Here is a 25,139-nt window from a genome sequence, read left to right on the forward strand (position 1 = left end):
GCCTGGTATTTGAAGTATTCAACTAAGGCAGGAATATTTTACACATGGGCAATTGCATGTAGAATGTTCAAGAGTAAGGAGCTCCAGTGAACTAATAATGTTAGCCCCTGTTAAAACAACAACAACAACAAAAACACAATAAATATTTTATACAGATAAGTACTTAGATAGAACATCTAATTCATCAAGTTAACTGACGGCAGTAAAACTGAATCGCATTGCCTTAGGAAATATCCTGGGTGAAGCCTGTAAACACAATTAGTTGCTTCATATTCATGAAAACAGATAATGAAGACGGCTAATTGAGAAAAGTCTTAATGAAAACGCTGCAGCATCCCAATACAGGAACTGTCTAACCAGGTAGCAAAAGACATCTAAGGCAGCGTTTCTCAACCTTTAAGTATTTGCAACCCGAGTTTTCATAACAGTTTTAATCGTGCCCCCCTAACGTTTTTTTGAAAGGAGCCCACTAATACCAATTTGTTCTTTTTTAATTAATGATATATCATAGATGCATATTTTATTATACCTACTTACCTTTTATCAACATTTATCTAACTCTATATTTATTTTTCTAGTATCAGAATGTAGTTTAAGTTAATTTGTTTTGGTTTCAATAGATGTATTTTTCATATTTTCGATTCTTGTTTTCTTTTTTTCACATCTTCGCGCCCCCCTTTTTGTTACTTCGCACCCCCTTAAGGGGGCCCATCCCACAGTTTGAGAACCACTGGTCTAAGGTAAAAACTAATGATGCAATGTGTGACATTGCATGCTAATGCTTAAATAGATAGATAGATAGATAGATAGATAGATAGAATCGAAAGGCACTATATGTTAGATAGATAGATAGATAGATAGATAGATAGATAGATAGATAGATAGATAGATACTGTATTAATCCCAAGGGAAAATTCATATACTCCAGCAGCACCTTACTGATACAAAAAACAATATTAAATTAAAGATTGATAATAATGCAGGTAAAAACAGACAATAACTTTTTATAATGTTAACGTTTACCCCCCCGGGTGGAATTGAAGAGTCGCATAGTTTGGTGGAGGAACGATCTTCTCAGTCTGTCTGTGGAGCAGGACGGTAACAGCAGTCTGTCGCTGAAGCTGCTCCTCTGTCTGGAGATGATCCTGTTCAGTGGATGCAGTGGATTCTCCATAATTGACAGGAGCCAGCTGAGCGCCCGTCGCTCTGCCACAGATGTTAAACTGTCCAGCTCCATGCCAACAATATAGTCTGCCTTCCTCACCAGTTTGTCCAGGCGTGAGGTGTCTTTCTTCTTTATGCTGCCTCCCCAGCACACCACCGTGTAGAAGAGGGCGCTCGCCACAACCATCTGATAGAACATCTGCAACATCTTATTGCAGATGTTGAAGGACGCCAGCCTTCTAAGGAAGTATAACCGGCTCTGTCCTTTCTTACACAGAGCATCAGTATTGGCAGTCCAGTCTAATTTATCATCCAAAATAGTATGTAAACTTGACCAAGATGTAAGAACTCTTTTTAGAGAAGATTGGGACCTTTCTGCAAACAAATGTTATTAATGCTTATGTATTGTAACCACAGAACAACTTCTTCAAGTAAAAACATGTTTTTATGTTTAAGCTTTGGTCAAATGTCACATTATTTCTCCTTTTAAAATTGCAGGTTTAAAATCTATTGTTAATGTACTCACAGCTTTATTTGTGATTAATTTTTGACAACAAGGACAATAGTTATCAATGTGCTGTCAGATCTAGTGTGGCAATTTGTGGAAGTGACCCCAGCAAGGACAAGATATTTGTCATTGTAAATGGCAAAAGGGGCTGTCATCTGTGGCAGAGCTGACCTGCACTTGTCGTTACAGTGTTTGTCTTTGAACCGAATGAAAGAAAAGTAAGGCCAACGTCGTTAATTAAAATAATAGTGTTGAGATTTGAAGAGAGGTAGAAATTCATTTTTTTGAGCAGCACTAATATTGCATTAATAAAGAGCTTAAAGCACAAAGTTTGTTTTTTTTCCAGAATTAATGACCTGCTACACTAATGTGTGTTATTTTAGTAATGATTAAAGACCAGATTAAGTAGTAATAAAAGGTTAAGCCAGGACTCGTTGCAACCAAAAACAAAAAAAAAAGGGCTGAAATCGTCTTCAATGCTGTGTAATCAAATTCATTTTGATGTTAGATAACAACATTATGGTGTTATAGGAATTACTGATGCTGCTTTCCAGCTCCAGGAACTTTGCTTTGATTTCCAGACCAATTACTGAGGGCGACATGTTTCTTCCCACATTTCAGCTGCTAATGTTAATGTTGCCTTGTTGTGAGTGACTTATGGTGAATGTGCTTTGAAAGGGACTGGCACCCTGTCCTTAGGCGGCTCATGGCTTGTGTCTGTTGTGGCCAGGTTTGGCTCCAGCTTCCTGCAATCTAATGGAATTAGCATGTTTAGGTTAGGTAGATTGGCATCATGATAGTACAGTAATTTTGTGCTGCTACTTCACAGATCCAGGAACTGTGGTTAAATAATTTCTTAAATCTCTGTCTTTGTGACGATTGAATGTTTTTGTTAAGTACTGTTACTATATGTGTTTGATTGGGCCCTGAAAATGAGCTGAGCGACAGACAATGCATTTTTGTTTAAAAGGGAAAAATTCAGAAGGTGTGTCACAAAACTGGTAGGGACTGACATCTTGAGTCACTATTACACCCAGTCAGATTGACTAAAATGTGGCAGAAATTGTAGTCATAACCAAACTAAACCTTAATTGCAGAGATATGCTGACATCAGCACTTGTGAGTCGCATTGACTGTCAATCAGTAATAATATTGCTTGGATATTCTTCAGCTACTTTGGTTTCTGTCCACATCCCTATAGGGGTATTGGTGATTTTCAACTGGTAAATTGTGATTAGTGTGCAAATGTGACCTGCAGGAGACTAGCATTGTGTCTAAGGTGATTCCAGCTTTGTCTCAAGTCTTGCTGTTACAGGCTCTGGTGTAGTGTTGTTTCTTCCTTATATGAAAAAGTGGACTCAGAAAATGGGCTGGAGGATAGATTTAATAAAAAAAGCCTGAAACAAGTGCTACTCTTAATCTTAATTATGACTTGTGAATTGATATTGTATTAATGCAGAACTGCCAACTTGCTCTGAACATTTTTACAATTAAATGAAGTGTGTTTAGGTACTTTAGACTGGCAGAAGAACTACTGTATGCAGGGCCGGATTTTCCTATAGGCTAACTAGGCTTCAGCCTAGGGCCTCAAGATCAAGAGGGGCCTACATTCAAATTGTTAGCAAAATTTTATTATCTCTCATGTAATTTACAAACTTAAAAATGGAAGGTGAAAGGGCCTCATAAGTGGAATAGCCTAGGGCCTCTTTTCATATAAATCTGGCCCTGACTGTATGTTCACTATTTACTGTCTGCTACATTACTTAACACTTTGGTGATAGCTGTGGACCACTGGGGGCACGTACAGCTGTCCTAACCCGACACAGACAGGCAGACACAAGTTCCAGTCCAGCGCACACGTTTTATTTACAGCTTCTTCTCTCTTCTTTCTCTTCCTCTCTTCGTCCTTCCACCTCCACTCCACTGATGTAAATATAGCCACATTACTTACAGGTATTGTGGACCACCGGGGTGTGTACAGCCACCCCAACCTGGCACAAGTGCAGCACACAACACACTTTATTTACAGCTTCCTCATTCCCCAGAGCACAGCACAGTACAAAGCACCAATAGCACCCGATTCACAGTCCTACCATCTCCACTCCTCCCTCACAAGCTTTGTCCTTCTTCCTCCCAACTCTGGCTTCCAGAATGGAGTGAGGTGGCTCCTTTTATGATGGCCCTGGGGTTGCTCCAGGTGGCTCATTAATCGGACCTGGAATCACTCCCAAGTGTGATGACAGCCCACGTAGGGCTCTGCAACTCCCCCTGGTGGCCCTCATGGAACCCAACAGGGCTGTGCCAAACTCCAACTCCCAGCATACCCTGTGGGAATCCATAGTGCCACAGCCGTCCAGGAGAGCTGCCCTCTAGCGTCCCGGGGAAGGTATTGCCCTGCCGACGCTCTCTTCCCTGGTCCTTCTATGCAGGTAATGGTTGTGGCCTTAGCATTTATATGTTTGTAACTTCATTTTCTGTCTACTGTCAATATCAGATGAACTCCATGGATGCTGGAAAATTGTTTTATGTTCAAAGATTACTCTATTAGTTTTTGTGATATTGAGTTACTAGCCATATTTCTTTGTTTAAATATTAAAAAAAAATATTTTTTTTTTTTGGAGGAGTACATGGTTTTAATGATTAGCATAGTTATGTCACAGCTCCATGCACATGGATTCAGTCCTGGATACCGTCATATTCTTTAAGGAGCTTGAATTTTTTCTTGGGTTTTTCTTGGGTGTTCCAGTTTCTTTTCACGTGGAATTTAGGTTAATTGATGGTAAATTGGACCAGTAGAAATAAGCGTAGCTGTGCACTACAGGCTGGCATCCCAAACTACTTATTGCCTTTCACTGACTGCAATTAGTTTAGGCTCTGGTTTTCTGTGACTTGATTAGATTAGATTAGATTAGATTAGATTAGATTAGATCAGATAAACTTTATTAATCCCATGGGTGTAGTGAGAAGTCAAGCAAAATGACACCTTTTATTGGCTTACTAAAAAGATTACAATATGCCAGGTTTCAAGGCAACTCAGACCCTTTCTTCAGGCAAATTGTACATCTTGATTACATCTTACCCAAAGAGGGGTCTGATCTGCCTCAAAAGCTTGCATATTGTAAAATAAAAGTAATTTTGCTTGACTTCTCACTACATCCATAATGACTAACATGGTACAACACCCTAGTACTGCAGACTTAATCCCATTAGGAAATTCAGATGCATACAGTAGCAGAAGCTTAAAAATTAAGAATGCAGACTCGCATGGCAAATAATACAGCCTATCAATCAATTACTTGATAAATATATAAATAAAGAAATATTGTGCAGATATTTCAAAAAGGGGGCGGCACGGTGGTGCAGTGGGTAGCACTGATGCCTCGCAGTTAGGAGACCCAGGTTCGCTTCCTGGGTCCTCCCTGCGTGGAGTTTGCATGGTCTCACCGTGTCTGCGTGGGTTTCCTCCGGGTACTTCAGTTTCCTTCCACAGTCCAAAGACATGCAGGTTAGGTGCATTGGTGATCTTAAATTGGCTCTAGTGTGTGCTTGGTGTGTGTGTGCATACCCTGCGGTGGACTGGCGCCCTGCCTGGGGTTTGTTTCCTGCCTTGTTGGCTGGGATTGGCTCCAGCAGACCTCCATTACCCTGTAGTTAGAATATAGCGGGTTGGATAATGGATGGATGGATATTTCAAAAAGGGGTTAATGAGTACATCATTATACTGGAAAAAGCAGATTCACAAAATGGATAAGTGAACAGAGGTTATATTAAACCTGGTGGGTTTTTTTTTCATAAGGGTTAAATAAAAATAAAACGCTCACTAATTGTTGTAACTTGTACCACAAACCTCATTTAGAAACACTGTACTGTACTGCAGCCCATCTACAAACAACAGAAGCAAGCCTGACCATCTCCTTATGTGACAGTTAACTTAACCCTAACCCTAACCCAATGGCAAATTTCATCTTTTGAAGGTTTTGAGAAGCTAAAGAAAGTATAATTGTGGATTTTTATCTTTTAAGAGTTAAAGCTTGTGTGAGATAATAGGTGGAGAACAAGGGGGTGCAGTGGTCAGCATCCTAGGTTCAAATCCTGCACCTGGTTGCAGTCTGTTTGGAATTTACTCTGTTTTCTTCTTGCATATTCCAAGTTAATTGCAAATTCTAAATTGATCCCATGTGAGTGTGGCTGTGCACATGAGTGGTTATGGCTGTGAAATAATGTCCTATCCAGGGTTTTCCTATTGCCCCGTGTTTAATTCTACTGTCTACACTAACCTGAAATGCATAAGTTGGTTTGATAGGGCTGTTTTATTTTATCACAATACAAAACATCATAACATTTCTGTCCTTAATCCTCAACAGGAGCAGTTCAGAGAGACGGAAAGAGAAGTCTCGCGATGCTGCCCGTTGTCGGCGGAGCAAGGAGACGGAGGTTTTCTACGAACTGGCACACCAGCTGCCTCTGCCTCACAGCATCAGCTCCCACCTAGACAAAGCTTCCATCATGCGCCTGACCATCAGCTTTTTAAGGACTCGCAAGCTCCTGTCATCAAGTAAGCAACTCGTTTCTTTATCTCAAGTCTTAACCCCTGGAGGATGCACCCTAGGAAAAAAAAATTGATTAGCAGAAGCACATTCATTCTCGGTCCTTTTTTGTAAGGTGTTCCCAAACCTGTTTGTGCTCCTCAGGTGCACCTGAGAACATTCCCAGCGGAGCAGGTCTCTGCTGGGCCCATCAAGACCTGTCGCCAGGTGCTTATCACTTGTCAATGTGCTTATTTTTTCATTTCCCTCACTTTGCTACTGTTTTCAAGGTTTATGTTGCTAGGCGATCTCACCATTAAGGACTTAATTAATTATTTGGTTGCTGACAGTCTGACATAAAGCCCAAGGCACACCCTCCAGCACTGACAGCAGTGAAAACAATAACCCTTACATTTTTTATTTGTGTCATTTGTGCTAGAGGACATTTGAATGCTTTAAAAATTGAGGTTCACTCTGTCCCTCGGCCACATTGTGTCTTTCCCTTCCGAAAGGGTTTTCCTATTGTCCCTGGTTGACAATATTTATAAAATTATGGGAACTATAACATTATATTGGACAGCTGCCCTGCTGAATACCAGACTTTCATCGACACATGCTTCTTGCAAGCACCTCGTTTTTTTCCTTTTTACAGCCTGTAAACCTGCTCCTGCTATGCAAAGTTATTAGTTTTGCTCTGATATAGAAACGAGTGTATTGACTTTGTTGTGTTTATCTGTGACCAGTGTGTCACTTCTGAGTGAAATTCAGTTTCCATCACACCTCCGAGTGACACTTGTGCTTGATCTTCACACCTACAAGTCAGCTGTCCTCCTCCTCCAGTACCTTCTCACTCTTTCAATAGCTGTTGAGTGCCTCAACTCAGCTTGAGATAGCATCTGAAACATGGTAATCCATCAACTGTGGGATAACACTTTCCAAAGATGATTCTTATCTCCTGAGAGTTCAGCCTGATGATAACTAGCCTTAATTATGGTAGCGCCATAATGTACCCCACTAAACTCTTCCTTTGACTCTGCCTAAGGGGCATTCTTCCATAATCACTTTGTATTAGTAGCTGACCTCTAAGCCTGGCTAGAGAGGATCATGGGAAGTGATATGATAAAGACTTGTTTTGCACACTATTTTCCCACCAGAAGATCTAAAGTTTATGCCAGGACAATCAGCACAATCGACTGCAGCCTTGGTTCTGAAAATACATGTCGTGAGGAGCATGAAAATTTCCTTGAAGAAGACACTCACAAACATCCATCCATCCATCCATTTTCCAACCCGCTGAATCCAAATACAGGGTCACGGGGGTCTGCTGGAGCCAATCCCAGCCAACACAGGGCACAAGGCAGGAACCAGTCCTGGGCAGGGTGCCAACCCACCGCAGCACTCACAAACATTAAATCAGAAAATAAGGTCACTCTTATTTCCATGCTGAAAAATAAAAGGAAGACTGACCACATTTAAAAAAGGCTGCGCAGCTAAAAGATATCTGTAACATTCTTTTTTTTTGAGCATGGAAATAACCTTTACCTGGTTTTTTAATTTTACAGACTAGGGGGCTTCACCCCCTGCTCGTTTTGCTCGCCAACCCCCCCGCCGATGCTACATGCCAGCAACTTCACGTCTCTGCTGCACACATACGTGGATTTCACTTTCACCAAACAAGAAAACTTTTAATTCTCACGGATAGGCCTCTTCATTGGGTAGAAACACTACTTTTCCCTGATGGCAACACGAATTAGACGATCTACAAGTCTCCGACTTAAAGTTTAAAGCCAAATAATGTCTACATACTTCTGTCATGTCACCTATGTCCATATATTCAATCTCTTTTCGCTTTTACCTTTTCATCAATAACGCATTCAATTTTGATTCCGGTTTTGGAATTCCATCGTGACAATGCAACGTATACCTGCCCGTGAGTGAATATCGTTTCTTTCTCTCCACAAGAAATGTGTCTGACAATAGCATTCACACAAATGAGAAATGATTGAACCGTGTGTGTGGTTATGTGGGCAGGACTTTTCCAAATCTCTTTGCATAAGCTCTTGTCTCGCGGGGCTTGAAATGTTCTCTCGCAGAATTTCACTTTCACCAAACAACAAATCTTTTAATTCTCATGGATACGCCTCTTCACTGGAAAGAAACACTACTTTCCCTGATGGCAACACGAATTAGACGATCTACAAGTCTCTGACTAGTTTAAATCTGAACAATATATTCGATCTCTTTTCGCTGTTCCGTTATTTCACCGAGTAATAATTTCCGTTTGTTTGCGCTAATGCAATCTTTACTATCATTTTCTTGAGACTTTCAAATTTTCATACTTCCTTTATCTCTAACCTGCTCTGCATGTGTACAGCGCCAATGTTTTTGAATTCTTTACGATGTTCTACTTTGTCATCTACTCTTTGTCTTTTATTTCCGGTCCCGGGCCTGGTTAAATCTCTTGGCACAAAGTCTCGTTTCGTGGGACGTGAAAGTGTCTCTCTGAGAAAATCACATCTCGTCTCCTTCCAAGATTTTTTTTTTTTATAATAGAGAGATATGACCCTTCAGTAACTATTTCAAGCTGTTTCAAGTAGTAATTGGCCGTCTCCCAGCTCTGATCTTTTAATTTACTGATATATAATGTTTAGTTGTTTGTCTTTTTTTTTCTTTCTTTCTTTTTTGGTTCTTGTCAGCTCTCCCTTTAACAGATTGGTACTTCATTTTGAAATCTGATTTTGGGGGTTTCGGTGTATGGTTACATCTCTCTGCCTTTTTCATACTGAATGTTCAGAATCCAGGAAAATTCTTGAGGTCGTTTAGGATTTATTTTAGAAAAACCAGACAGTCACTCACAATTGTATCTGTTCTACTTGGAGAGACTTGTAATAAGTGCACACATAGAGGATATGCTGGATTCTTTACAGCTGTCACTGATATGGGCACAAAAGAAGAAGGGTGAACAGTGCTAACCCTTTGCTAGCTATTTACGTCTTCAATATGAAGTACTTTGTGTCAGATCTTTGTTTTGAACTTAAAGTGAAGTAATGAGGTGAGCAGGTTGGTAGCCATACCTGAAGAACACAAGATACAGAACAGTTTTGTACTACTGACCAGTGGAAGTACAAATCTTGAGGATACACACATGCCTTGTGGTAACTTCATGCTTTGCTTTGAGCCACACAGTGATAAGTCAAGCAAATTTACACCTTTTATTGGCTAACTAATATGCAAGCTTTTCAAGGTAACTCAGGCCCCATGTAGTCTAAAGAAGGAGCCTGAGTTGCCTCGTAAGCTTGCATATTGTAATCTTTTGAGTTAGCCAATTAAAGATGTCACTTTGCTTGACTTCTCACTACATTCATAATGACTAACACTGTTCAACACCCTAGTACTTCTTTGAACCACACAAAAATCTTCTTTGTTTCGTTAATCAGTGATTTTATAGTGGTCGTTCCATGCAAGTACTTTGCCTATTTGTTTACTGCTTCCTATACTTTATTTCCCTTTTCTTCATTTCATACAATGTCCTGCAACTGATAACAGTGACTAGTTTGTGATTAGTTAAAAGAAAAAAACATCTACCATGTTTTACTACACTGCCAAGCCATCCAGGTATGGTAAACGCTGTGTGTCTGATGCTACCATGAAAGGCCCTAGCTGCCTGTAATGGTGAACTGGATTAAGATGGTTTGAGAAAGGATCGGACATTTTAAGATAAAACACAAGAAATCTTTTTACTGCTTGTTTGGGAATGCTTCCAGGCACAGATTTCTATCCATTCACTATAATTATTAAATCTAGTTGTCTTGGAGTGTCTGATGTGCTATTTTTTAGTAGACCAAATATGTGAATTTGAAATGTGAATTTCCCCTTGGGATTAATAAAGTATCTATCTATCTATCTATCTATCTATCTATCTATCTATCTATCTATCTATCTATCTATCTATCTATCTATCTATCTATCTATCTATCTATCTATCTATCTATCTATCTATCTATCTATCTATCTATCTATCTATCTATGAATGTATTACATTAGAAAGCATTTTTCTGCATAGATTGCCTTAATTTTTTGGAGTAGGCCCCTCTTTTCAGAGTGTTCATAAACATTTTACTTAAGTACTGGGTGACTTGAATGTGATGTCCCGTATTTATTCACGATGCACAGTGTGTCAGTCTGAGGTTTCCCTCTCATTGGTTGATTTCCAGTATGTAAGTCACCATAGGCTCCCCCTATAGGCTGAGAAGGGATGTCCTCCTTGTGTCTGATTCATTGCTGTATGTCATTTGAGTGTGGAGCACCTTCAGTCAATGATCCTCTAGCTGGGGCACTTATGTGGGTAAGAGTCCTCATCTAGTCTTTGGTTTGACATTGTCTTAGGCCAATAGGGGGCCCTACTTCAATTTGGGCCTTTTATCTACTGTTCCAGGCTGTCGTCAAGTGGCCTGATTGCTGTGGGACCCGCCCCAGCTCTCCACACTGCCAAGTCAAAACACTTGGCTTCCCTGGCGCCACTTTCCCTTGTTTTTTCCGTCCTGTGTGTAAACAAGAGTTCATCGCACCTGTCCATTGCACAGTGCTTGTCTACTTCCTTTCGTCTAACAACCGAAAAGAGAAAGCAGCTGGTTAGTCCGAGAAAATAAATAAGTGGGAGTATCCATCTTCATTAGATAAGCAGTGTTTATTTAAATGCGGGGTTGGGGGGGGGGGGGGGGGTAGTTGCTTACAGCTGTTTTATGTCCTACTTCTCCTTTAACCCAAAAATAATCAGAACACTTTGTTTTGGCCTGGCAGACAAATCCCAACATAGAATGATTTAATTCTTGAATTTATTTGCTTTTTTCGCAGAAGAGCTTAACATTTTAACCAGTTGTTAGCAGTCAGTCTAAATGGGACAAGCTCCAAATGAAAATGCAGTAATGGCTGTGTGCATGATGGCAGATGCATTGGACTCCTTATCCTAAGAGAAACTGACATTGAAATAATGCAGTTTAATTGGAATTGACAGAAAATGAAGATTCCGTTAGAAATGTTTTACACTTCACGCTGACTGCAGTGTACGAAATCTAACTGGAGTACTACTGTTTTGCATCCTTTTATGAGCCATTTTATGAAGACACCTTTTAATTCGGATTGTTGTGTAAAGCCAAAGCCTAAGTTAGCATCACTGAAATCAGGGAGCAATGCTGGTTGATGACACTGTGGTTCAGCAGATTCATGTTCAATTCTCATTCTGGTTTCTGTGGCATTTTCACTTTTCCCACATGTTCAGGTGCCCCATGTTCTTTGCACATCTCAAGAATGTGCAGGATGGATAGATAGATAGATAGATAGAAGGTACTATATAATAGATAGATAGATAGATAGATAGATAGATAGATAGATAGATAGATAGATAGATAGATAGATAGATAGATAGATAGATAGATAGATAGATAGATAGATAGATAGATAGATAGATAGATAGATAGATAGATAGATACTTTATTAATCCCAAGGGGAAATTCACATTCTCCAGCAGCAGCATACTGATACAAAAAACAATATTAAATTAAAGATTGATAATAATGCAGGTAAAAACAGACAATAACTTTTTATAATGTTAACGTTTACCCCTCCGGGTGGAATTGAAGAGTCATATAGTGTGGGGGAGGAACGATCTCCTCAGTCTGTCAGTGGAGCAGGACGGTGACAGCAGTCTGTCGCTGAAGCTGCTCCTCTGTCTGGAGATGATCCTGTTTAGTGGATGCAGTAGTTTCTCCATAATTGATAGGAGCCTGCTTAGTGCCCGTCGCTCTGCCACAGATTTTAAACTGTCTAGCTCCATGCCAACAATAGAGCCTGCCTTCCTCACCAGTTTGTCCAGGCGTGAGGCGTCTTTCTTCTTAATGCTGCCTCCTCAGCACACCACCGCGTAGAAGAGGGCGCTCGCCACAACCGTCTGATAGAACATCTGCAGCATCTTATTGCAGATGTTGAAGGACGCCAGCCTTCTAAGGAAGTATAACCGGCTCTGTCCTTTCTTACACAGTATAACCAGGTTAACTGGTTAAAAGGTTAACTGGTGGCTCGGAATTGTCTCACTATAGATGTATGCATGAATGTAGTTTGTGATCACCCAATCAATATACCCTGTAACCTACTGGTACTGACTGAACGTTTAGGCTGTTGGCCTAAAATAGAAAACAAAGGTTCACAATGTGATGGGATACATTATCTTATATTCCTGAAGTAAGTTCTACAAATCTGTTGTCATCAAAAAAAGTATGTACAGTATATTGAAATAGTGTTTTAAGCTGTTATTTGTTCAGAACAGAGCACAACTAGACAGTGACAGATAGAAATAAATATAATAAAAAATTGATTTAAAGGCTTTTTTAAAGAATGTGCTTATAACACACATTGAAACATGAAGGTGACTTTTCATCTTTGGTAAAAGACGTAAGCTTGCTATTAAAGATGCTGCACTGTATGGTGTATTCTCAAGAGGTGTTTGTTTATAGTGTTAAAAGAGTACTTATGTAACTTTGTACTGCCAGTCACAAGAATTTGGAACTGAACCCATGTCTTTCGAATTATGTTAGTTATTTCACCATTTTTCATTGCATACATTTCTTGGAACCAGCTTACAGCTAATTTTGAGTCTTAAGTAACCAGAGCCCATCGTGGGACCATCAAGCTCATAGCAAGAATAAGCATTCGATAGGACCAGCAGTTCATCATCAGGTGCACTCATCTAAACAACCACAGTCACTTACACCAGACCAGTTTAAAGTCACAGATCAATCAAATGAATCAGATGTAGGGGAAAAGTGGAATACCCAGGGAAAAGCCGTACAGAAACCAGTAGGAATGTGACAACTCCACATAGAAGGAGTCCAGTCTGGGATTTGAATTCTGGGCACATGGGGTAGCAAAGCAAACCACTGGGTGAAACCTACTTGTGGACCAAGTCGCCAAGAAAGGCCAAAGAGAAAGAAAAAGAGAGACACCAAACAGGAATTTCTGCACTGCAGTGAACCTTACTGTAGCGTAGGGTTCTAAGAAATACTTAATATCTGTACCCTTCTGGTCAAATTTGCAAAGGTCTGGTTTTTCTACCCACCTGTTACTTTATTTTCTGCTTTTCAAGACCTTCATTATTATCATTCACTTCTTTCTATCTTTCCTTTGGGTGATAATAATATATGCCCATCACTACAGTATGCCTTTTGTAAGGAATAATTTATTTTGAGCCAAATGGAACTCAATATGACCACGTGCTTAGGACTTAACAAGAAGGGTAGCCATGCAGTTAGATCTTTACAATCATCCAGGGTGGCTTTCACATGCTCTGATTTTTTTTGTTTTATTGACTCTTTGTATCATCACGTGCGCTTCTGTTTGAGTAATGAGGAGGATTTATCTAAATTGATCCCTAGAAGTAATGTCATCATGGCAGCATTTGACAGACCTGCCTCTGATCACATATTGATCTGCCCTGCTGTCCCGCTGCAGACGTCTTTATAGAGAATTTTTAATGTAGTAGCATTGGTATCCCAAGAGATGATGTATTAGCTGAGCCCTGTTACATGGGCACACTGGCATCAGAATTCTTAAAACAATACGTTTTCACATTTTGAATCATGGTGTACACAAGCAACAACAAATAGAGATTCGCTGTATATGTCAGCGTTTCTCAACCTTTAAGTATTTGCGACCCGACTTTTCATAACAGTTTTAATCACGCCCCTCCTAACGTTTTTTTGAAAGGAGCCCACTAATACCAATTTGTTCTTTTTTAATTAATGATATATCATAGATGCATATTTTATTATACAGTGATCCCTCGCTATATCGCGCTTCGTCTTTCGCGGCTTCACTCCATCGTGGATTTTAAATGTAAGCATATGTGAATATATATCGCGGATTTTTCACTGCTTCGCGGATGTCTGCGGTCTACAGTACGTGTGCTTCCTCAGTTGATTTGCCCATTTGAATTGAAACAAGGGACGCATTTGAATTCAAACAAGGGACGCTATTGGCGGATGGCTGAGAAGCTACCCAATCAAAGCACGCAGTTAAGTTCCTGTGTGCTGCTGATTGGCTCAGCAACGGAGTGCTGCATTAACCAGGAAGTCTCATCTCACTCATTCAGCATTAATGCACGTTACTGCTAATGCTTCAGGATTGCAGAAAAGGTAAAAGTTTTGGATATGTTGAAGGAAGGAAACAGCTACACCGCTGTAGGACACAATTACAGCATCAATGAGTCCACGATTCTTTTTATTTAAAAAGGAGGAAAAGCATATAAGATCTACGGCCGCAGTGTCCTTTAATCAGGGCGCAAAACGAGTTGCAAGGGGACGTGATAAGGCAGTAGTCTGGATGAAATCTGCTTTAGGGATTTGGATTGAAGACTGCTGGAAGAAGAACAACGGCAATGCTAAACAGTCGCCTGAAGAGGCTCCTTTAGAAGAGCTGTAACGCTATCCTTTGTTGTGCAGTAAAATTAAACTCATCGTTATCGGACAAGTCGTCGTGTCATTGTTGGTGAGTAACCATAATTAATTATTTACGTACAGTACTTATTACATGTACATAGTTTAGTGTCGCTGTACACACATTTTACTGTATACAATTTTTCTTGCATTGTACGTATTTATTGCTGGTGGCCTGTCTGTTGTAATGGCTGTAACGTATGATATCGGAGATGCTCGATATCTTTAAAATAATATTTAGGTTTTACTGTATGTAAACTGTGTTTACATACATAATTTCAACGAATCTTACCTAATATTATCTAAGAGAATACAAAGGGTTTATGCTGTATAACTGTGCGTGAAATGTTTATAATAGTGTGGGAGAGTTTGTAAGGGCTTAAAATATATAAAAATAACCATATAAACATATGGTTTCTACTTCGCGGATTTTCTTATTTCGCGGGTGGCTCTGGAACGCAACCCCCGCGATGGAGGAGGGATTACTGTACCTCCTTAACTTTTATCAACATTTATCTAACTCTATATTTATTTTTCTACATAGATAGATAGATAGATACTTTATTGATCCCGGGGGAAATTCACAGTATCTAATTCTAATTCTAGTATCAGAATGTAGTTTAAGTTAATTTGTTTTGATTTCAATAAATGTATTTTTCATATTTTCGTTTCTTGTTTTCTTTTTTTCACATCTTCATGCCCCCCTTTTTGTTACTTTGCGCCCCCTAGGGGGGCCCGCCCCACAGATTGAGAACCACTGGTATATGTACAGTGGAACCTCGGTTTGCGAGTAACTTGGTTTACGAGTGTTTTGCAAGACGAGCAAAAATTTTTAATAAATTTTCACTTGATAAACGAGCAAGGTCTTGCAGTACGAGTAGTTTGTCTGCTGAGCGTCATGTGATCACAACTGAGCTGATGGTTCGATAGTGGGCAATCGTCTGCTATTCTCCATCTGAGTCGGGGTGCCTCACTCATATAGTCAACATCCATACGAACGTATAGTGTTTACTACAGCATTAGCATTGTGACTGTGTGCATGCGCGCGCTCGTGTGTGTGTGTATGTGTGCTCGCGCGTGCTCGTGTGTGTGTGTGTGTGTGTATGTGTGCTCGCGCGCGTGTCTGTGCTGTGACGAGCGAGTCCCCGTCTTGCACCCTAAAACACGAAGCTGAGTCTCAGTACTTTAGCAACACAGGCTTTATTCAGCTTGAAACAGCAACAGCGCGGTTATTTATACACAGACACAGCAGTCAGGCAGGGCCCTGCACATTTATAATGTTCCTTGTTCCTTGTTCCTTGTATCACCCATTGACGGCAGGCGCTTATAGTATGTCCGCGATCTTTTCGGATTCGCTTTTACAGAGAACTGCTACAGCGCTGGTAGACTGCGATTGCTTTGGGACGCTCTTCAGCGTGTCATCCCGTTGGGTGCAATCCCACAAGAGTTTAGAAACTCACTCACACCAGCCATGATTCTTTTCAAAGGTAAAGTGCAAGTTAATTTGTTTTATGTATTTTTACTTTATATTTTGTATTAATCATTTTTATATGAATAGTTTTGGGTTGTGGAACAAATCATCTGTGTTTCCATTATTTCTTATGGGGAAATTCACTTTGATATACGAGTGCTTTGGACTACGAGCACGTTTCCGGAACAAATTATGCTCGCAAACCGAGGTTCCACTGTAGTTTGATTTCTGGGCCAGTTCAAAAACTAGCACATATTAGCCCAACTCCATACTCTCCTCATTAGGATGATTGTCGAGTCTTCCAACTCTGGAAAGGAAGTGTGCCTTCTCCATTGTTAGGAGCTGTCTCACCGTTAACATAACATGAGGCCATAGTCTAAAAACACTCTTTGAGGAAAACGACCAGAGTACAGTACACTTTCGGGGTTAGATGTTGTCCAATCCCTTGAGCACCGTGGGTTCTGCGTGCCATCATCGGTGACACTGACCGCCTGAAGTTTTTTTTACACTCATTGTAGTCTAAAACAACAGATTTATAGCAGCGCTACTCACATTGTGCTTTGGGTTGCCGACACTAGATTTCCGAGCAGCAACAATATGGTCTGGCCTAATGTCTGTTTGTGCTTGTTGACCTGCTATATATTGTTAGAATCCCAGCTGGCAAGCGGCCAGTTACAGACATTTCAAATAACCTTTTATTTAGAGTGCGCAGGGTCAGGCTTGAAAGGAAATAGTCGGCCTCAACGGGAAATTTGTTCCCAGGACATCAGTAAAGGGTATGTCCTGTAGCTTGGGATTAATCAAAGCTTGTTTACTGAGGCTATTTTGGTCTTTAAATGAAACAAAAATCTGCATAAACAATGCAGAGAATGTTAAGCAAAGGATTGAATCCTTTTACATAATGTACGCTCATAGAAAAAAGACATAAATCAAATATTCAGTGAATGTCTCTAACCAGCTCATTTTTCACTGCAAAGGATTATTACTCGGTCAATGTACAGATGACTGCGCTCCGAGTTGGGTTTTCATTTTTCAAAAGGAGGTGCTCCCTCTGAAACACCTTTCTCAGGGTTGATTTCAGGATCACTTTCTGTGTTCCTTATCTGGACTGAGTTCTTTTTTCGGCTTTGTGCAGATAATCTTGGTGTCTGCTTGAGTTGTTACTTTTTTCTCACAGAGGCTCAACTCTTCCAATGGTAAAAGTCTAAGGCTCCCTGGAGGATAGGAGACCCATCAAGTTTAAAATCTTTCTAGTATATTGTGTTTGGAAGACTATTAGTAGTTTCCCCCACTGCATCTTTACTGATTACTAGCTGTACATCCATTACACACAAGGAAAACATGCAAAGTTTGAAACATGAAAGGGATCAGCGATAACATTTTCATTCCAGTGTGTTAAAGAACAACAACAAGACTTGAGGTGCACTAATGCATAAAGGCTTAAAGAGATTGTTTCCAGCTTATATTAATTGTCCATGTGCAAGTAATTTCTTGCACCCCGAATAAAGTGGACTGAGGCACACATAGAGAAGCAGATCAATTAGCCTGTAAATATTTTACTTCAGAGCAACTCCTCATGAAATTAGTCGGTGCTGGGGTTGGTGTACGGTTATGGAGGAAAGACTGCTGTATATGCGGAGAGAGTAAAAGGGGAACACAGCTTATTTATTTTCCATGTGATTCTTAAGCTACGTCCACATTATTATAGGGCGGAGTGGTGGCTCTGAGGCTAGGGATCTGCACTGGCAATTGGAAGGTTGCCGGTTCGAATCCCATAAATGCCAATAGGGACTCTGCTCTGTTGGGCCCTTGAGCAAGGCCCTTAACCAGCAATTGCTGAGCGCTTTGAGTAGTGAGAAAAGCGCTATATAAATGAAAAGAATTATTATTATAAATCTGAAAAATAGCATTTTTAAATGAAAAAGTAACATTTTCACGTTGTCTTCAAAAATATTTCCGTCCACACTAAAATTACCAAAAACAAATTTGACATAGACGTTTGCCTACACTAAGCACATGTATATCGGTGGAAAATCCGGCCACGGCATTTATCACAAAACAGTAGCTAATAGTAAATTATTTTTCACATGTATGCAGCATTCAAACAGTACAAAGTGCAATTTAGATGCATACAGGTAAGCAACACAGCAAGCACCATGGAAAGCAACTCTTCTGTGTTCACTGTGTTCAAATATTGCTTTCTTCCATGAAGGGTGACCGATCAGTTACGATGTAATGAGCAGGAAGGGCTACATAACAAACACAAATTAATCAGAGCACCATTAGAGTCTGTGTTTTTGAGAATCGGTGTTTTCGCCCATCCACACAACAATTTTGAGGCTGTTTTTTCAGGAGTGGTTTTGAGGGTTGAAAACTCCAGGGTGGTGTGGACAAAAATGGATACTAGTAGCTGCGTTTTTAAATGAAATGTAGTAGTGAGGACGGGTCTTAGAGCTTACCGTGTAAAAACACACAAGATTAGAATTTTATCCTTTGACTGAGGACAAAGTGGGTAGTCTAAACCAGTGGTCCCCAACCTTTTTGACAGCCAGGACCACTTTATTAGATGCAAATTTTTCCACGGACCGGTTGGGGGTGGGGGGGTGGGGGGGGTTTGGGGGGTCAGTTTTATACACAATTTACATAACATTTCTATTATTATTAAGTTATTAAGCAGTTCGCATACGTTTTCAACCCAAGATTTTTCTTCTTTTTTTGCATATAACAAAGACATACAGTATGCTTTGCATTTGCCATTCCTACAGATTGCACATCACAAACATTAACACTGCTATCTTTGTTCGTGTCTACCGTTTCTATAGGAGGGTGACAGTGAGTTAAATTCCAATGGATGTTTTTCAAATGTTGACAAGCAATAAGCAAAAGGTATCACTGAAAACCACAGACAACAAAAACAACGACAAAAAAAAAACATTACGAGGAAAGTTCGAAGAAAGAGATTTTTTTTTACAATGTTTCTGTTTGGGGATCGTTGTGCAAACGTGCACAACTGAGCTGCGACCACAGATCTAACTGCTCTGTGGATGATTCGTTCAAGCATTTCAAGGTCACTTCGTTGTAATGAAAGCATCTGTTGAATGTACTTCGTAGTAACGCGATTTCTATAGACTCGTGTCATATGGGGAAACTGTCGGGACCGTAACAATACTTTGTTGTAATACTCTCTCACCTCGGTCTCTCTCCTCTCTCTGCACCGCTGCAAAGCCCCACCCGCCAAGCGTTCTGAAAAGTCTGAGTGAGTCTCCATTGCCAGCAGTTCTCTCGCGGCCCGGTTGTCAGACGGCTGCGGCCCGGTAGCGGGTTGGGGACCCCTGGTCTAAACTTTACGGACAGCATTTATTTACAGTGTGAAATAACAGATACATGAGTTTTGATTGCCCCTAGTGCTACCTTTATACAATGGATACAATGTCAAATAATAAAATAAAAATGAGAAAAGTCTACATTAGTTACATGATCCCTTATTAGAGGCTTATCATTTATATGCAAAGAAAAATACAGGAGGGATTAACTGTGACAGTTTCTCCACAATATGTGGTATAATTATAACAAGCCTTTCAGTACCATAATTTGAAAAGGATTAACCTAATTGTGTCCAACTTACATATCAAATCAATGTGCTGATACTTATAAAGAGATTACCATCTAAAAATTAATGCATATGATCTTGTTTTCTTCTTCCCTTTGCACATCCTTTTATATTGCTGAAACTAATTTCATGTAATATAATATAATGTTTTATTGCATTATATTACTAGCCGTCTCCCGTGGCTCCGCCCGCATAGAAGTTAAACAAGACAGTGAGGAGGGCCCTGCCTAATCTTGACATCACTCTTCTCCCTCCGCTCGGCCCGCAGCCTCTGTCTCGGATTAGCGTGACTATATTTCTCCTGGGGTGGCACGGTGGCGCAGTGGGTAGCACTGCTGCCTCGCAATTGGGAGATCTAGGGACCTGGGTTCGATTCCCGTGTCCTCCCTGCGTGGAGTTTGCATGTTCTCCCCGTGTCTGCGTGGGTTTCCTCCGGGCGCTCTGGTTTCCTCCCACAGTCCAAAGACATGCAGGTTAGGTGGACTGGCGATTCTAAATTGGCCCTAGTGTGTGCTTGGTGTGTGGGTGTGTTTGTGTGTGTCCTGCGGTGGGTTGGCACCCTGCCTGGGATTGGTTCCTGCCTTGTGCCCTGTGTTGGCTGGGATTGGCTCCAGCAGACCCCCGTGACCATGTGTTTGGATTCAGCGGGTTGGAAAATGGATGGATGGATATTATATTATATTATATTATATTATATTATATTATATTATATTATATTATATTATATTATATTATATTATATTATCACCATTGCTGAAAAATCAGTTTACTTGCAGTCTTGAACCTTGATGTGGATTGCATGGGTCTCCAAGGTGAGAATGGAGAAATAATACACTGAATGTTTTCCATGAAGATCAAGGAGAGTATTATTAAGCTGTTTTTTAGAGTAACAGAGATGATCAAGGGCTTTAGGGTTCAACCCTAAATCAGTGTCCCACTTTATTGAAGAGCCAAATTTGTAATTGTGACAGGAGGATTCTTTATAAGGGAAAATAAAACACCTCTAGGAGTGGAGGGAATGGGGATTGCTGTGTGATAAGACAGAGGAATGCTTGCCAGTGTACTGTGTTACCATGTTCTTGACATTAAAGCAATTGTTGGTTTGGCCTCCTGCTCTGACTGAAATTGTCAGGTAAATACCTTTTCTTATAAAGAGTGATGGCAAGAGAGCAACATCCATTGTCAAATGAATAGGCAACAGTCTGAAAAAGGTATAGAGCAGCCTCCCGTATACTTGAAAACTGGCTGCAAAATAGTAAATTAATTGCACGATTGTGTACAGATTCGAGTCCAGAACAGAACTGATTTGAAGGAGGTAAAGATGACGGTTTTATGGAAAGGCAGAGGAAGTGACATCATCAGGTTGAGAACCAAAAGTGACATCATCGGGTTTGAAACAGGAAGTGACGTTATCATGGTCATGCAGAATTTCCCTTAAATTGTCTGCAGAGGAAAGAGAAACAGGATTAGTGCACTCCGCCACCCCCTGGTCTAGTGCGGAATTACCCTCATTTGAACCCTTTAGCTGCCTCCCATGCACACGTGTGTGACACCATACATTCTCACTCTTGCTTAATTTAGAGTGTTAGGGCCTGGAGCCTCTCCCAGCAGAACTGAGTGTAAAGTTGGATGTGGAACAAACTTGAACTGGGAAACAGCCCGTCTTAGACCACACACGTCTACACTCATTCATAACACATTCAATGGGACAGTTTAATGTCACCAGTTAAACTAACTTGAACGTCTTAGGAGACGAGTGAGGAAAACCCACAAAGACATGTCTCAAATCTGTCTCAAGTGATAGTTTCCATATTCTTTTATTTCAGCTATACCAAGCAGCGACAGTGGAAGTGACAAATATATGGACAGCTTATACCTAAAGACTCTGGATGGATTCATTGCTGTGGTGACGCAAGATGGGGATATGATCTTCTTGTCAGAAAACATCAACAAATTTATGGGCCTGACACAGGTAGGTGGACGGTAGAACTTGTGTCTAGTCTGAAGAGTTTGTAAATCACAGCAGAATACAAAAAAACTATGGTGCATATTTTAAACCCTTCATGGCTTCATATTCAACACTAGGCGATCATTCAGAAACACTCCTGTGCTTGTAGCAAATGATTTTGGACAGAATTGATGTGATTGCTGGTGCTTATGGGCTGAAACTCCAGCCATGTCATTTTTACTGTGAGCTCCTCATTGGAAAAGAGCCAGGTGGTGTTCATATCTAAATCAAAGGGCCTTGCAGTAAAAACAATGCCTCTGTATTGTATGTGTCTGGAGTATGAGGGGCTCAGTCCACAAAGGAGTGAATGTTCATGGGATTCTATAGAAGAGCTCACACCACATGGATCATATGTACTACCTAAGAACTTTCCAAAGCTTAATCTCAGTTCTTCACTTTGTAAAAGTAAAAAATATGCCACAGATTATTAGTTGTCATAGCTAACTCTTGGTTATAAGTTAGACTGCCAAAAAACATCATCAGTATAACATATAACCTTGGGTAATACACAGTGGGAAAGACCTAGCAAAAGTACTGAAAGAAGAAATGAATACACAAAACTAGGAATATTTGAATCATGTCTCTTGTGATTAGGAATAATTTCATAAAAATCAAAAACTTTACATTCATTAAACAAAGAATAAGGCATTTGGCTGTGAGCACTTAAAGAAAGAAAAATAGCTGACCCTGCCTATAAAGTGTCGGCAAAATGTGTGACCCAACATGTTTCTTCTTTTGAACGTTCACAGCAACCGCTGGTTCCTGTTTAATGTATTGAATGTTTAGAAAGAAATCTATTACAATATTACTGCTAGTCCTGTATAACAATCCTAAATTATTTATTCAAATTGTGTTTCTATTTTTTCTCGACCTGGCTGGGCTGTCTTAGCTCTGTCTGCTTGGTTGTATTTATTTTTACAATTATTAATCCTTTGCAGTTTATATTGGCACAGACAAGCAAAATATGACACATATTGTAATCTAGACATTTACATTTTGCTTTCTTTTAAACCCGGTGGCATTTGAACTGAAGGTACTGGTTTTAAATAGCATTATCATTTACAGTATAATTTCACTTTGTTGTGTTTAATTAATTTAGTAGCTGTGAAAGTTCCAAGTGTTTCTAAGGAATATAAAACTAGAGAGGCTTTTTCCTAATTTTCTTGTGAACTACTTTCACAGTGCCAATTTTGTAATTGGGAAAAATAAGATATGACTTGTAAAGGCTCGTTACTTTAACTTTTCCTTTGTTCAAAAATATATTTCCCCACCTTTTTGTTTTTTCACTTCTCAGGTAGAACTTACTGGGCACAGCATCTTTGACTTCACCCACCCCTGTGACCATGAAGAAATTCGAGAAAATCTCAGTCCGAAACACGGTACTGCAAACGTCTCTATTAATGAGTAGAATATGAAGAAAAAAAAATAATACTAGCATTTGGATACTAGCCTCTTCTGTTTTTCTTTTGATGTTCAAAGTCTGGAAAGCTGGAGTCACTGTCTAGAACAAGGGCTGGCCATCTCCGATCCTGGAGAGCCACAGTGGCTGCAGGTTTTCATTCTAACTTTATTCTTAATCAGTGAAAACGTTTTGCTAATTCACTTCCTTTAATTTATTTGCTGTTTAAGACTCGGACCCTTTAAATCGGGGCAGAGCAGCGTCTGTTCTGGAGGGCTATAGTGGCTTCAGATTTAGTTCCAATCCAATTGGTTCATGAGAAATCATTCATTGCTGATGCAGCACTTATTTTTATTTTCTGCTTCATTTTAGTTGTCTCGCTTGTTAGGATTTTGAACCCTTAATTTCTTGTTTTAGCCTTAATGAATTCAGCTGTTTGTTTTAACTGCTCCTTATTAGCAATAAGATGCAAATGACAAAGGAACCAGCAGTTCTCCATCTAGCTTGTCTCCATTTCCACCCGTGTGTATTCATCATTCACTGTTTGGTTTAATGAAGTATTCAGAAACTGAAGAGAAAGTGAAGAATTGAAAATGACTCATCCGTTTTAGGCTTCAAATCACTTGGATGATCATGTATCATTAGTCATTAGTAAGGAAAAAAAAATCCATGAACTGACATGATAGACTTAAAACACTAACAAGCAGTGAAATTAAGATTTGTTATTGGTGAGGATTGGCTTCTAATTAAGCAACTGGGTTGGAACAAAAACCTGCAGCCACCGTGGCTCTCCAGGGTGGGAGTTGGTCACCCTGGTCTAGAAGATGTGGTGGAGTGGCGTGTGACCATTAGAGCCTTCCTCTGGTCAAACTGAATCTGGATTTGCTGTTATGTTGACCAACAACCTTTTTAGTTAACCATTCCACACAATAATTTTAATATACTGCTCAAAAAAAATGAAAGGAACGACTTTTTAATCAGAGTATAGCATCAAGTCAATGAAACGTCTGGGCTATTGATCTGGTCAGTTTAGTAGCAGAGGGGATTGTTAATCAGTTTCAACTGCTTTGGTGTTTATGAACTTAACAGCAGGTGCACTAGAGGGGCAACAATGAGACGACCCCCAAAACATCTTTTCTGACTGTTTTTTCACTTGTTTTGCATTTGGCTATGGTCAGTGTCACTACTGGTAGCATGAGGCGATACCTGGACCCTACGGAGGTTGCACAGGTTGTCCAACTTCTCCAGGATGGCACATCAATATGTACCACTGCCAGAAGGTTTGCTGTGTCTCCCAGGACAGTCTCAAGGGCATGGAGGAGATTCCAGGAGACAGGTTGTTACTCTAGGAGAGCTAGACAGGGTCATAGAAGGTCATTAACCCATCAGCAGGACCCACCTGTATCTGCTCCTTTGGGCAAGGAGGAACAGGATGAGCACTGCCAGAGCCTATAAAATGACCTCCAGCAGGCCACTGGTGTGAATGTCTTTGACCAAACAATCAGAAACAGACTTCATGAGGGTGGCCTGAGGGCCCAATGTCTTCTAGTGGGCCCTGTGCTCACTGCCCGGCACCGTGGAGCTCGATTGGCATTTGCCATAGAATACCAGAATTGGCAGGTCCACCACTGGTGCCCTGTGCTTTTCACAGATGAGAGCAGGTTCACCCTGAGCACATGTGAGAGACGTGAAAGAGTCTGGAGAAGCCGTGGAGAACGTTATGCTGCCTGTAACATCGTTCAGCATGACCGGTTTGGTGGTAGGTCAGTGATGGTCTGGGGAGGCATATCCATGGAGGGATGCACAGACCTCTAACAGGCTAGACAACAGAACCTTGACTGCCATTAGGTATTGGGATGAAATTCTTGGACCCATTGTCTGACCCTGTGCTGGTGCAGTGGCTCCTGGGTTCCTCCAGGTGTACGACAATGCCCGGCCTCATGTGGCGAGAGTATGCAGGCAGTTCC

The 25,139-nt window shown here is 40.4% G+C and overlaps 1 protein-coding gene across 1 annotated transcript in view; it reads left to right on the forward strand.

Moving 5' to 3' along the window:
* The window catches only part of epas1b (endothelial PAS domain protein 1b), a 143,305-nt gene that overhangs the window by 58,599 nt on the left and 59,567 nt on the right, over window positions 1-25,139 (forward strand). The window contains exons 2-4 of the mRNA XM_028820680.2: window positions 6,037-6,227; window positions 21,592-21,737; window positions 23,068-23,152. Coding sequence (XP_028676513.1) covers window positions 6,037-6,227; window positions 21,592-21,737; window positions 23,068-23,152 — 422 coding nt within the window. The remainder of the gene's footprint in view (window positions 1-6,036; window positions 6,228-21,591; window positions 21,738-23,067; window positions 23,153-25,139) is intronic.

The sequence above is a fragment of the Erpetoichthys calabaricus genome, chromosome 15 (assembly GCF_900747795.2).
Source record: "Erpetoichthys calabaricus chromosome 15, fErpCal1.3, whole genome shotgun sequence".
Classification (NCBI taxonomy): domain Eukaryota; kingdom Metazoa; phylum Chordata; class Cladistia; order Polypteriformes; family Polypteridae; genus Erpetoichthys; species Erpetoichthys calabaricus.